This window comes from Schistocerca serialis, chromosome 2 (genome assembly GCF_023864345.2).
Source record: "Schistocerca serialis cubense isolate TAMUIC-IGC-003099 chromosome 2, iqSchSeri2.2, whole genome shotgun sequence".
NCBI lineage: Eukaryota > Metazoa > Arthropoda > Insecta > Orthoptera > Acrididae > Schistocerca > Schistocerca serialis.
Window position 1 is genome coordinate 722,725,561 of NC_064639.1, and position 13,138 is coordinate 722,738,698.

Here is a 13,138-nt window from a genome sequence, read left to right on the forward strand (position 1 = left end):
ACCATAATAAGAAATGTGACTACAACCACTCAGTCCTGTTAATGAAGGACAATTTTTCGTCTCATGCATGTCTGGATTTGATTAATATCTCTGTGAGCTCAAATTTTAGCAGTAAGAGAAAAATACGTGTTCTTGTGATGGTGACCTGAGCCTATTATGGAGAATTTCCTTCTGTGTCAAGAGTGATATTGGATAATAGTAATTCAGTTTGTCGGACACATGGCCTCCACAAGTTCTTTCAAAGGATTGTGAATTGACAAGAGTTGTTATTCATTTAATTTAAAGGCCTCTGGTCCCAGTATGAAACCAATCTCCATGTGCCTCTCTATAATGGACTTGTGCCCGTGAGTGCTAGTAAGTTGTATTGCACACCATTCTGTGTGTACTTTGTGGCTCAGCTTCCCACCCACATGTCATCTGTTTGCCCATGTCTATTCACCTGTGCAGGTAGGCACTCAGGCTGGAACAGCCTGCTGTAGTCAATTACTTCATACTATCTCATAATTTAGACATAGTGTTTTTCCATTTACAAGAAATGTATGCCACCATTTGACATGACATCATCCTCTCCTTTCTCCAGAAATGGGAGTGTGGGGGAATCTTGCAACTTTCATCTGACTATTTTGTCTCTTCAGCTGTTTTATGTTAATATGCATGGGAGAACAAAATGCAAACAGACAATGGTTGGCCAATACTTAACTTTCAGAAGGCAAAACTGCAGTATTGCTGTTATATAAATTTAAGTTTCCTTGACTACAGAGGTAAGATCTCACTCTAACAACCTTGCAGCTTGTGACTTTTCGAAACTTCATATCTCCTTTTCAACTTCGTTTACTGCACTGTTCCTGCCACTTTTCTCCATCCTTGACATTTTCAGCCCAAAGTGTTTACCAGTATATTATCTTTGACCTGTGAGACACCTGCCCACCTCACCTTTGTCCTTACAAAAGGTGGGACACTCCTTCCCTAAAGAATTAGCTGCTCTGAATGATAGGTATGACTATTTGTTTCGGGTTTTGCCACATAAAGAAACCCTTGTATCCAACTGAATATATTTTAGCTGAAGAAAGTCTCTGTGTGTTTCTTTTTGAAGCCCTGAATAATCAAATATGTCACATTTTCCCTACAACTTGCACTTTTAATTGGGAAATAATCAGCCTTATTTTGCCTTGTGAGACTACTAAATTGTGTTTTGTTGCAGGTAATGCCTTAAAGGAAAGGAGAGGGGGAGAAGACTGAATTGCAGAGCAAACATTTCTTGCCAACAGAAAGTTCACCTGCAGCCCAGGTCCTCCGAACACTTAGGAGATTATATACATAGGTGTATTAACAGTTATCTTTTAGTTATCTGTTTTAATATTATATACAAATTAAGGATAAATATACACACAATTTTTACACATTCATGAGTGTTTATGCAAGATGTATTCCTCCTCCTGAATATTCCATCCGTAATTGAGGTTCCACAAAAGCTAGCCAGTCAGAAGCATGAGATGGTAGCAGTCCCATTGAGTGACACTTGTAAAGTGCCAGAGCAACACTTACTATGTTTCCAAGTAGGTATGCAAATTTTTGCACCACTGCATGATCACCTTCAATCATTTTGAATGCTGGCAACAGAAAACACAAGTTTAGTCCTTTGATGAACATGAAATTTTGATACATTAACTTTAAAATTAAGGCAAATGGCTGACTGTGTAATGCTCTGCACCATTAAAGTAAAGGATGATCATTTAATCACATGCAATCCAGCTGCAATCTACTGAATTTTGTTTTCAGAGAAAACTGGAGCTCTTATGTACCTCATTTTACAAAACTGCCTCTTTCACTGCAGACTAACTGAATAATTAGTTATCAACTTGTTTAGTGTGTAACAAAATTATCTTAGTGTATATCATAAATATTGCGATGACTAATTTTCTTACTTCAAAGTTTCAAACAGTAAACTATAATTTGTACATGAACATTGGAAACATGAGTGTAAACATTAAATATGTATTTCTTTATTACTTAATAGCTGTTGCATGCATCACTTATTGCTGAGTGACAAACATAAAATTAGTAACTACTTTTATTATTCACTACTCCAGAGGAGAAACATGGTCTTTGTTTTGAAAATGTGTGTTTACATTGCATCAGTGTTCCAGCCAAAAGTTTCAGTTGGTCAAGCTATATAATAAAGTTGTTTCACAAATCTTTTTAGTTTATCATTTGTGCTAACCCTAATTTGGCTGTGTGTTAGCCTTGCAGCTCAATGTGTACTCCTCTACAAGTTTTGTAAAACGTCTTGCTGCACTCCAGTTCTTTTTATGTTTTCCACTGGGTGAAATACCAGTAAGTATGGGTACAGGAACAGTGCATGGAAAGCAGTGAGAACCTGACACAATCAAAATGGGGCGTAGTCCTAATCCAAGGCCTGAAGAACAAAATGCTAATGAATGCTGTTAAAATTTTTTCCCTACCAACCATTAGTTGTGTTTATAAGAACATTATGTCAATATGGAATGTTTCTGTTTCCAACTTTTGTTATTAAATTCACAAAATTACTTTTTAAAAGTGCACCCACTAGAGTAATTGTAATATATGCAACTGAACATCTTGACCACTGCATTAGTAGCCTTCAACAAAATACAGAATGTTTTGCTTTGTCCTGTCAGAGGTTTGTAACTATGTGTCTACACAGTCAGTTGAAGAATCAGATGATCACCACTCACGGGCAGAATAACAGTAATGAATGTAAAAACTGTTTCACCATTGGCATAAAACTGGTTGTAGTTTCCTGCAAACTGATCAAAATAAATGATATATCTTGAAACGATAAGTGTATCAAATTCAGCCAGCATGGCTGAACTATTCTACCTTTCCCCCATCTAAATACAGAGAGATGCCACTATTGTATACTTGTGTTGGAATAAATTTACAAATTTCTTTGCCAAGTTTACGATCTCTGAAGTTTCCTCTAACTTTTAGCAGCTTACAGGCACTGCACACTGCCTCTCTTTCTGCAACCACCTCTTCTTCCTATTGCTTGTAATATTTTTCAATCGATTGTGTAACATGAGTACATAGTACTCAGCAGTCTATCATGAAACTGTCAGTAATTAATTAATCAGAGTAAAGTTCTTGAAAAATTTCAAAACTCAAAACAGTCCCAGAATGATTCTCAACTCTTAGCATATGTGGAATTCATACTACTGCTAATAATTAGATTAGGGTGCAGAAATCTATGTGTGAAGAGTGGGTTGCAAGAATTTTTGAAATGAAACTTCCTGGCAGATTAAAACAGTGTGCCGAACTGAGATTTGAACTCGGGACCTTTGCCTTTCGTGGGCAACTGCTCTAGCAGGTAGGGCAGTTGCCCGTGAAAGGCAAAGGTCCCGAGTTCAAGTCTCGGTCCGGCACACTGTTTTAATCTGCCAGGAAGTTTCATATCAGCGCACACTCCGCTGTACAGTGAAAATTTCATTCTAGACATTTTTGAAATGGTGACAAACTTTTACAACACACAAAGAATGTTCAAAGAGTGTGAGCCAGTTTTTTCTTTCCTTTTTTTGTGGGGCTGTCAACATTGTAGCAATGTTGGAAGCAGACACTTAACATTTGGCATAAAATAGTGTTTCCAAAAACATGATGGCATAACATTTCTGATCTCTTTTACTTCCGAGTTTATTTCTTCTATCCGACAGCAAAAATTAAACTGTGGGGCTTTCATATTTCATTATTAAAAACATTGTACATTATCACAGCACATGTTGAGTAACTTGCTGAAGCACTGTCATGATACTGCAGCTTATTATCTTGATAAATTAATGGCATTATGGTATTACCAATCACATGTAAACAGTGGTGTATCATTACTGAATACAGCTAGGAACTCTGGTAGCTTCAAGAATTATCTTGGCCTAATTTAATCAATAAGTGTGCCTTTAACATGGCAGGTATTAGCAGGGCAAGTCAGGTAAAACACACAATTTTGTATTGTCACCGATTGGCTGTAGTTTCACAGTTGTGGCTCCACAACGGTACATTTCTGACCCATTATTAGGAGGCAAATTTTGCTCAATTCAAAGTCCCCCCACTGTGCTCTGGTTCTTCAGTATCATCCACCAGATTCACTTCCCAATGTAACAGCAAACTTCCCAATCATACTGCAATCATTGGAGAAGACTATCATCCAACAATTAATTGAGAATGAGATTTTCACTCTGCAGCGGATTGTGTGCTGATATGAAACTTCCTGGCAGATTAAAACTGTGTGCCCGACCGAGACTCGAACTCGGGACCTGTTCCCTTTCACGGGCAAGTGCTCTACCAACTGAGCTACCGAAGCACGACTGACGCCCGGTACTCACAGCTTTACTTCTGCCAGTACCTCGTCTCCTACCTTCCAAACTTTACAGAAGATTTAATTGAGAAATTACATTCTGTAAGCAGCGAGCGTCAGAAGACATCATGTGAAACATTACAAAATGTGTTTTCTGAGAACTACCTAGAACAGAATGTTTGGATTTGCACTTATGGTGAATATATATTGAGACTAATAGCAACAAATAGACCTGGCCTCTTTTGAATATGTCTACATAAAAACTGGTACCAATGTCTGTGATGCTATATAGCAACAATGATTACTACCAAAGTATAAAGGGCAACTAAACCACGTAGGATTCATATTTTCAGCAAACTAGCTACAGAGGCAGTTGCGTCATCTCAGTAAGGAACCCAAAACATTTAACTCTGGAGAGGAGCATGTAGAAGAAATGTGGCTTGGGTGTACAGGAATAGTTGACCTTGCACTTGCAAGATATGCACAGAGTAGAATAGTTCATGATGGGAGAGACCATCCATGTATACAGTCACAGTAAAGAGTAAAGACACAGACTACTGCATAATATGTGTAAAACAAAGCATACGGCTGTAGATAGAGAGATGCTGGATGAAACACATTTGTCTTTAAAGAGAGAAATTTATGTATGTATGTAACGGTTCCAATTCAAGTTTTTCATAATTCTAGTCCCTAGGTGTTTAGTTGAATGGACAACTTTTATAATGTAACCAAAACTTAATGAATTATTTTTAGTCCTTACATAGGGGACTTCACACTTTCTATTGTTCAGGGGCAATTGCCACTTTTCACACCATACAGGTATCTTGTCTAGATCATTTTATAATTTGTGTTTATCTTCTGAAGACTTTACTAGATGATAAATGACAGCAGCACTTACAAACAATCTAAGAAGGCTGTTCACATTGTCTCCCATATCATTTATAGAAATAAGAACAGCAGAGGGGCCATAGCACTTCTTTTGGGAATGCCAAATATCGTTTCTATTTCACTCAATGATTTTCCATCAATAACTATGAACTATGTTGTTTCTGACAGGACAATAAAGAATCCATTCACACAAATGACAGTACTCCATAATTACGAGTGATAATTGTTTTGAATACTAATGGATGCAATATTTTGTCTTGATTCTTAGGTGCTGAGATAAATCCAAGCAGCAACCATTTTATCAAGGAGTTTTTACAGACCAAAGAACTGCGTCTTCATCAGATAATTCAACAAGCTTTTTATCTGCAAATAATGACTGGTGCCACTGCTTCCCTGCCCACTGAATCTACTTGGTGTGTCTTTCATCCCTGGCATCAGTACTACCTTCAGTGTCTCTCCTTTACCATTTCTATGTACTTCCCTTATCCAATCACATTCCTGATGGACATGACTGAACCCTTGACCAACAGATTGATGAACTCGTTTTGTCTCTTACAACACTCAGCTGCCCCCCCCCCCCTCCCTCCTCCTCCTCCTCCTATCAACCAATCAACATCTACCTGGTGTGTCATTTATTGAGCACATCTGGGAGATTGCTGGTTGCCAGCCTTGAGACCTTTGGATCCCATACCACAACATTTAGTACCTACAAACTACTGCTACTTCAAGTGATTTTTAAGGTTTGTATGTTATTAAATTGCATGACTTACTTGTTTGCATGGTGAAAAGGGCTTTTACTGGACGAACAATTAACATGCCAACCATCATAATTGGAAATATAGAAATGGAATTTCCTGCCATGTACATTATAAACAGGTTCATTGGCATCTGAAACAAAGTTATTGCATGTGAACAATGGAAAGTAAATTCAAATTACAACCCTCCTTTAAACATCACTAATAGGAATATAAAAAGGACTAAAAATATCTTAACTTCTGAAATCTCCTGCACACACACACTTTGGGAAATATTAAGTGCATATACATCCTTATAATTAATTTCCTACTGTAGCTAAACATTCAGGAGTCAAGCCAGCCACCTCTTAATTCATCTGCATAATTTGGCATATAGCAATTTGTTTTAAAAGTGACTTGTTCTCTGTTCTCTCAACAACAGTACTTCTCAGAGCTTTTCCTTATCATACAAACACCTGTTACAGGTTATAACTGTAAAGTGACTATTATAATACAACAAATATGAACTCTTAAGTCTACTTCATGCATTAAACTACTTTGGATTAAGAAATAGGAAGCAGCATTATTTCATTGGCAACTGGCAATTTGATCTACAGGGCTATTGCTCGCGTAAATACACATTCATCCTACAATAAGTTTTATGTGGGAATAACAAATTGGGCTAATGTTCTTATACTGAAAAACAGAACAGCTTAGGAAGACTGTAAATTTGGTGTTGAACACTGTACATTACACAATACACTTGCATCATCCAGACAATTCTGTTGCTGTTCCTACAAGTTTAGAAAGATGTTCCACCAGCACTGCAATGCCTATGCCCACATTTCTTGTGTTACAAACTATAACCCCCGAAACCTGGTTCACATCAGAGAACATGGAAGTTAACACAAGCATTCACCAACAATTCATCACCATTCACTGCGATTTGCTTGTCACTGGACCTATGTCACACATTCTACAACAGCCAATGAGTGCTCAGTAGGGTTCCAAGAGCTCTGCTGTGAATGTCTTGCCCAATACGTCGATTAAACATGTTCATAGTGTGAATTTTTATTCGATTTGTTGCGAGATGTAATTGCTGATGGTGGTGGTAAGCTACAAATTCTACATAAGCAAGTGAGAGACATATTTGCAGGATACAAGCTTTCTTCAAACACAAAGCACACATATGCGCATACTGCAACTGATGCTTAGAACTGGCAAGGCTGTAATCCCTGTTTGTGCCTGGACCTGGGAGAACTGCCACCATTTTTTAATCTGACTACAGTAATTGGCACCAAGCTTTTAGTCAATACTGTGCTAGTTTTAACCATGACGCGACATTTAGACCGGATTATTCTGCACGGTGGGTGCCCTGTTTCTGACAAAATAAGCAAAATGGTGTAGGAAAAGCAAAATATAGATGTCTGAATTTTAACACAAGGATGGAGACAATGTACTTATCACTGAATTGCCTGCTTTAGCATTGTTTCGAAACCTTGCACATATGCTTCTCATTGCAGCTGGGGAAGAAATTCAAAAGCAGGACACTACGTACACATGAAGGAGTTGCTATTTTTGTAAAACCCCCTCCAACACTGAATATGTAACATGAACAGTTGGAAGAGTGGCAAGAGGCAACTTTCTGAAATTGTAGCAGTAGTGTATACTAAACCAAAGTTAGTGCTTATCTCTCTCTATTACACCCCCCCCCGTCTCCGATATTTATCAATTTACTGATGAAATGGAAGCTCTAAATAAGTAGCTGCTGGCAAAATGCAGCTCTCACAAGATAACATAAGGGGCAGTCACATGAAAACGAGACAGATGGAAAACACAAACTGTTTATTATTTCAAAAGTAATCACTATAATGGTTAATATATTTATCCCATCATGAAACAAGACGGTAATAACTTCATGGAATAATGCTTGTGGTTGCCTACCGAACCATGATTGTACCAAGACATGCACCTCTTCATCCAAAACAAATCTACAGCCACAAACTTCTCTTTTTCAGGGCTCCAAGAATATTGAAATCCCATAGGGATTTATCAGGACTGTGCGAGGGCTTTCCAGCAAAACTTTTGCAGTATAGTCTAAACACCCCTGGCAAGCCCACATGCAACAGAAAAATGCAATCCCTGGGTATAAGCTGCTGATTCACTGTTGCCTGTCAATCACCTGCCAGAATAGGAAAGGCAATTGCTTTCTGTACAAGCACACCTCCATAGGCATCTTAATTCTGAAGTGGTCAATAATGTTCTAGTATAATGCTGAGAGCCAAGCAGAGACCCCTCTGTGTGAAGTCAGGACAGCTGTTGGTAACCTGTGAAGCGTGTGTGACACTAATAAAACATAATTAAAGTTCAGTCATTTATTCACAAAGTTTACAAGACTTAGTTCTTCCACACCAGCCTCAGCTTTTTTCTTATCCAGCTCCAGGATGTTGAGTCAACTCAACATCTGCAAGCCCATGAGATGATGTCAGCAACCCTTGCACCACAGAAGGTTGCCAGCCGGCAGGTGTGGCCATTGCCCAGCACACAATGATCCTCATGTTGGCTGCTGGAGTGTCCTCAGTCCCACTTCGAGTTCTACGATGACTCTTGATGACCTATCCATGATTTACCTAGTGTCAGTAGTTGTGTGGTCAGTTTATTTCCTCCCTATGCCTAATAGTTTTCAACACATGGAGGTGCCCGAGAGTTGAACAGGAATGAGGACTCCAACAGATCAAGTTGCTGGATTCCGTGTTTAAATTCAGTACTGGCAGCACTCTGCGACGTGGTGTTCGAAGACAGTCAGTTTCTCCATTAGCATATGGTAGGCAGCCAGCAGCATGAAATTCATCAGGTGAAGGCCATCATCTTGAATAGATCTCCAGCTCTTCATAGACTGTGCTGGTGCATCTATGACAGTTTCCCTACAGTACTGTGATCGTGGAATTCGAGTGCTATTACTGTGAATGGCACTGATCCAAATGACTGACTGACTGGGGTTTTTAATGGGAGCTAACGTGAGGCTATGATTCAAGGCTCTGTTCACAATGAATGTCTTCCACATGTTCACTTAATAGTCTGTTAATTGCTGTGTCAGGTCGTGCTATGTGGTATTGTGAAAGAGAGAGAGAGACAGTGTATGTGAGTTTCTTGCATCATGTCCGACGAGCTAATGATTTTTTTTTTCCACTTCCTTTGGTTCTCTGTTACAATCTCGTATCTGCTGAATGCATATCCTCACTCGGCAGTCTCTGTCTTTGGCATGACTTGAGTTTGCCTGTGGCAATGTGAGTTAATAATTTTTTTTTCTAGTTTCTACCCCTTACTATTCAGTTGTGATGCTGGTTGTCACGTAACAACTGAATTAGGATGTGTGAGAGTTTAGTAGGATAAAATTTTACGTCTTCTAGTCCTGCGGAACTCTTATCCAGCTTAATCTTCAAAATGCAGACACACTTATGTTACTCATGCTTACTTCAGTCAGTAGCTAAGGTCTTGAGTATAACAGATTTACTGCAGCATATAAGTACACAGACCTTGTCAACTTAAATGATTTCAAATGACCTACTCTCTCCGGTCCAATTGACATTAGTTTTTTTTATACAACACTTCATTTTTCCAAGGAAGGCCTCTGCTTTAAGTATTCCATCTAACAATGGAAGGTGTTTTGATCTCTCTGCTTTACACAATGTTAGAGCATCTGTCACTGCATCTACAACACTGCACAAAGCCCAATGAATACGTCAAAAGTAATTACAAACTTTAGGCAGAAACTTATTCTAATACATAATTAAGTCACTGACAAAAAACAAAAACCTTATTTAATGATATTTTGTATTACTTCACAGCCACGTGTAGAATGTTTGCTCATGCCGAGAGTACTGAAATTTAAAACAAAGCAGACATTCATGGGAATTTTCTTAAACTAAAACTCCAGAATTTCTGTACCCCCACAAATCCCCGTTAACCAGTTGTATGCAGCAGTCCTCTTCATGGTGGCTAAAGATGTTTAAAATATGAGTTTTAATTTTTAATGTAGTAGGAAAGTTCTTGTAGAGCCTAGTCGGAACCATGTAAGAGCATAGGTATGTGTGTGCGTGTGCTCTCCAGCTCAAAGGATAACTCCAAAAGCTAGTAAGTTTTTCGTCTTGTGTGTGCGCCTATTGATGACAACACTTTTACTTCTCAGCGAGTGGTCTCATTTACGATTAAAGGTTTAAAATGTATTTACTTTAAGTTCAAAATAGATTTTATTCACATTTATTTTGTTTGGCAGTTTGTTCAGTGGACTTCTTGCATTCCATATGCACTTATGATATCTATTTTTTTTTTACTAGCCAAGTACCCCTCACAGCCTGTGTGTGTATTTATTCCAGTCTTCTGTTAGTCCATCTCTTATCTCTTCTTTCATTCTCCTCCATCCATTTCCTCTCCCCCCTCCTTCCCTCTGTGGATCTCCTCTTCACCCTTCTCTATATCCATTTCCTCTCCCTCTGCCTGCTCTTTCTCCTTCTCCTACTCCCCCTTTTTCTGTCTATTGCTCCCTCCTGCTGTCTGTGTATCTCCTCCTCTTTCCTTCCTCTGTCCATTTCCCCCTCCCACCTATCGGTGCCTCTCCTTCTTCTTCTTCTTCTTCTTCTTCTTCTTCTTCTCCCTCCTCCTCCTCATTGTCTGTCCTTGTTCTCCTTTTCCTCCTCTCTCCACATTATCAAACTCACCCCAATAGGAGGCTGGTAGTCTTACCCCCACAGTATTTCTTTCCAGATTATAAGCAATGTATGTCCCAAGTTTGTTTGAAATCATCCCATGGCTTTGCTCACATACACACACGTCAAATATATTTAATGTATTTCACGCATATTTGCACACATTTTTCACCTGTATTCTAGCGAAGCAGTTTCATTTTCACACATTTCAATGTTTATTCCATATGTCTTGAATTATGTGTTGTACAATGATACAATATTACAGGTACACCCAGTGGTATATGTGGCTACTGTCAGCAAAAGTAGTAAAAAATAATAAATTAAAATGTTGTGCATGATGCAGCAGTTTTTCACACATCTCTGTATTTATGACGTCATATCTCCTAAACTGTCACACAATGATATATTTTTCTATGCACGTTCAGTAGTATATGTGAATACTACCTGCAAAATGAGTCAAGAATACAGTAAGTAGAAAACAAGTAACAAATTAAAACATCATGCTTCATGTAGCAGTTTTAATGCATGAACAGGGAAAATGTAGTAAGTAATAGCCCTTTTTCCTTTCACCATTCTGTGGAGGTCGGCAGTGAGAAAAGTTTTGTAAAGGTGTGAAATTATGCGTAAACCTCATCTCTAAGTGCTCTCATTCGCAAATACTGGTTTTTTGCCCCCATCCCCTCCCTTTTGGTAGGTAGGTGGTTCTTACCCCACAGTGAGGATTTCAACACTGTGATACGTGCATCAAGTTTGGTTGAAACTGGTCCAGAGATGTAGAACATATATACATACATTTTTATAATATGTATGGATTAGCAACATTACATCCTCTTCTGGAATCCATGTTCAATAGCAAAATTATTTCACATGAAAAGCAGCAGATTAATCCCTTCAGTGCTGTGCTGAAGTAGAGATTATGTGAGCTTACTTTTGATGGTTTGCTCAGAATGTAATCTGAACACACCCAAATGATATTTGCTTGCACTTGCCTACCATTTACACTGGAGAGGATGCTCATTCACTCATGCTTGTTTGCTTTCCATAGTACACCAGGCTTAAGATGCCCGTCAACACCCCTAGAGAGCATGGTCACCAGACTATTCAACAATTGGGCATTGTAGAACATGATGGAATGACATCTAATCAAGTCTTCATTCCTCTTGATGAGAAAACAGGTAGTAGTGTGGAACACTATTACCTAAGATGGCATGCACCTCTATGAACGAGGGTGTGCTGAAAAGAAATGCCTCTGAATTTTTTAATGTGGAAACTCTTAAAGCCTTATAAATAAGAAAAATATTATTAACATTGTAAGACTTTATTCTTCATGTCTACATTTATTTTCTCAAGCTTGGTGACATACACATTTCTCCTAACGAGACCAATTTGTTGATATTGTCACTGTATGATGTTGGACTTAAGTTTACATAGGCACAACCTCACCTCTGCTTGCATCGCTTCATCACTATCAAAGTTGTCCTTTAACATACTCTAAGTTCTTCAAACAGATGAAAATCAGATTGGCCCAAGTCAGGAATGTTTGGAGGATGATCAAAGACAGTGAAACTAATGCATCGGATTGTTGCAGACATCCTAGCATTCTTGTGAGATCTGGCATTATCAGGATGAAGGAGAGGATGCTCCCTCCATGTGTGGACGAACTCTTTGAATTCAGAATTCTATTACAACAGGCTGTTTCTCACTAAACACCAACACAGTTACGTTAAATGTTACAATTTGGAGCCCCTCTAGCAGCAGAGTGCTGTGGGATGCAGACATGAAGAATAATAATGTAGAAAATAACATTATTTTTTTTAAAAAAGCTTTAAGAGCTTTCATGTAAAAAAAATCAGCATGCCCTTTTAAGATTGCATTGTAGTTAAGAGGACACCATACAGAAAGATCAGAACCTGTGGAGTTAGGCAGTTTCTCCATAGGTGTATTGTCAAGCCTATCATATAGGAAGTAGAACGTACGATGGCTGTGGGGAAAGGAGATTTTATCAATAGAAAGGCGATACTTTTTATCAAGAGTAATGCAGCAAACTCTCAACTATCCGACTCTTGACTATCTAGCTTGTGCTTATCTGGTTGGTTGGATTGGGGTATAAAGGGACTGAACTACAGGGTCATCAGTTCCTTTTTCTTGATGCAAGCAAAGCTCAAGGTAAAAAAATCACCCAACACCACACCTAAAAGAAAACGAATGGAATGAACAAAAAATGGGGAAAACATACACCACAAGGAAAAGTAGAAGGAGGTATTAAAACCATAGAGCATATGCTCTGGGCTGGCTGGTCACAATAACAAAACAGCCACTCTGCAACACAAAATGTCCATCCCAAAAAGACAAGGCGAGATGAACCCATGTAGGGAAAAGACGACCACCAAGACAAACAAATGCAAAGAAAGTGCGACAGAGTAAAATGGAGGGAGGGTGGCAACCTCAAGGAGAAGGATAAATGCCCACCCTTAGATGGTACGATA

The 13,138-nt window shown here is 38.7% G+C and overlaps 1 protein-coding gene across 1 annotated transcript in view; it reads right to left on the minus strand.

Moving 5' to 3' along the window:
* Positions 1 to 1,322: 1,322 nt before the first annotated feature.
* The window catches only part of LOC126457918 (ER membrane protein complex subunit 4), a 68,145-nt gene continuing 56,329 nt past the window's right edge, over positions 1,323 to 13,138 (minus strand). Inside the window, exons 3-4 of the mRNA XM_050094612.1 lie at positions 5,983 to 6,100; positions 1,323 to 1,610 (exon numbers count right to left, since the gene is read on the minus strand). Coding sequence (XP_049950569.1) covers positions 1,414 to 1,610; positions 5,983 to 6,100 — 315 coding nt within the window. The 3' untranslated portion in view covers positions 1,323 to 1,413. The remainder of the gene's footprint in view (positions 1,611 to 5,982; positions 6,101 to 13,138) is intronic.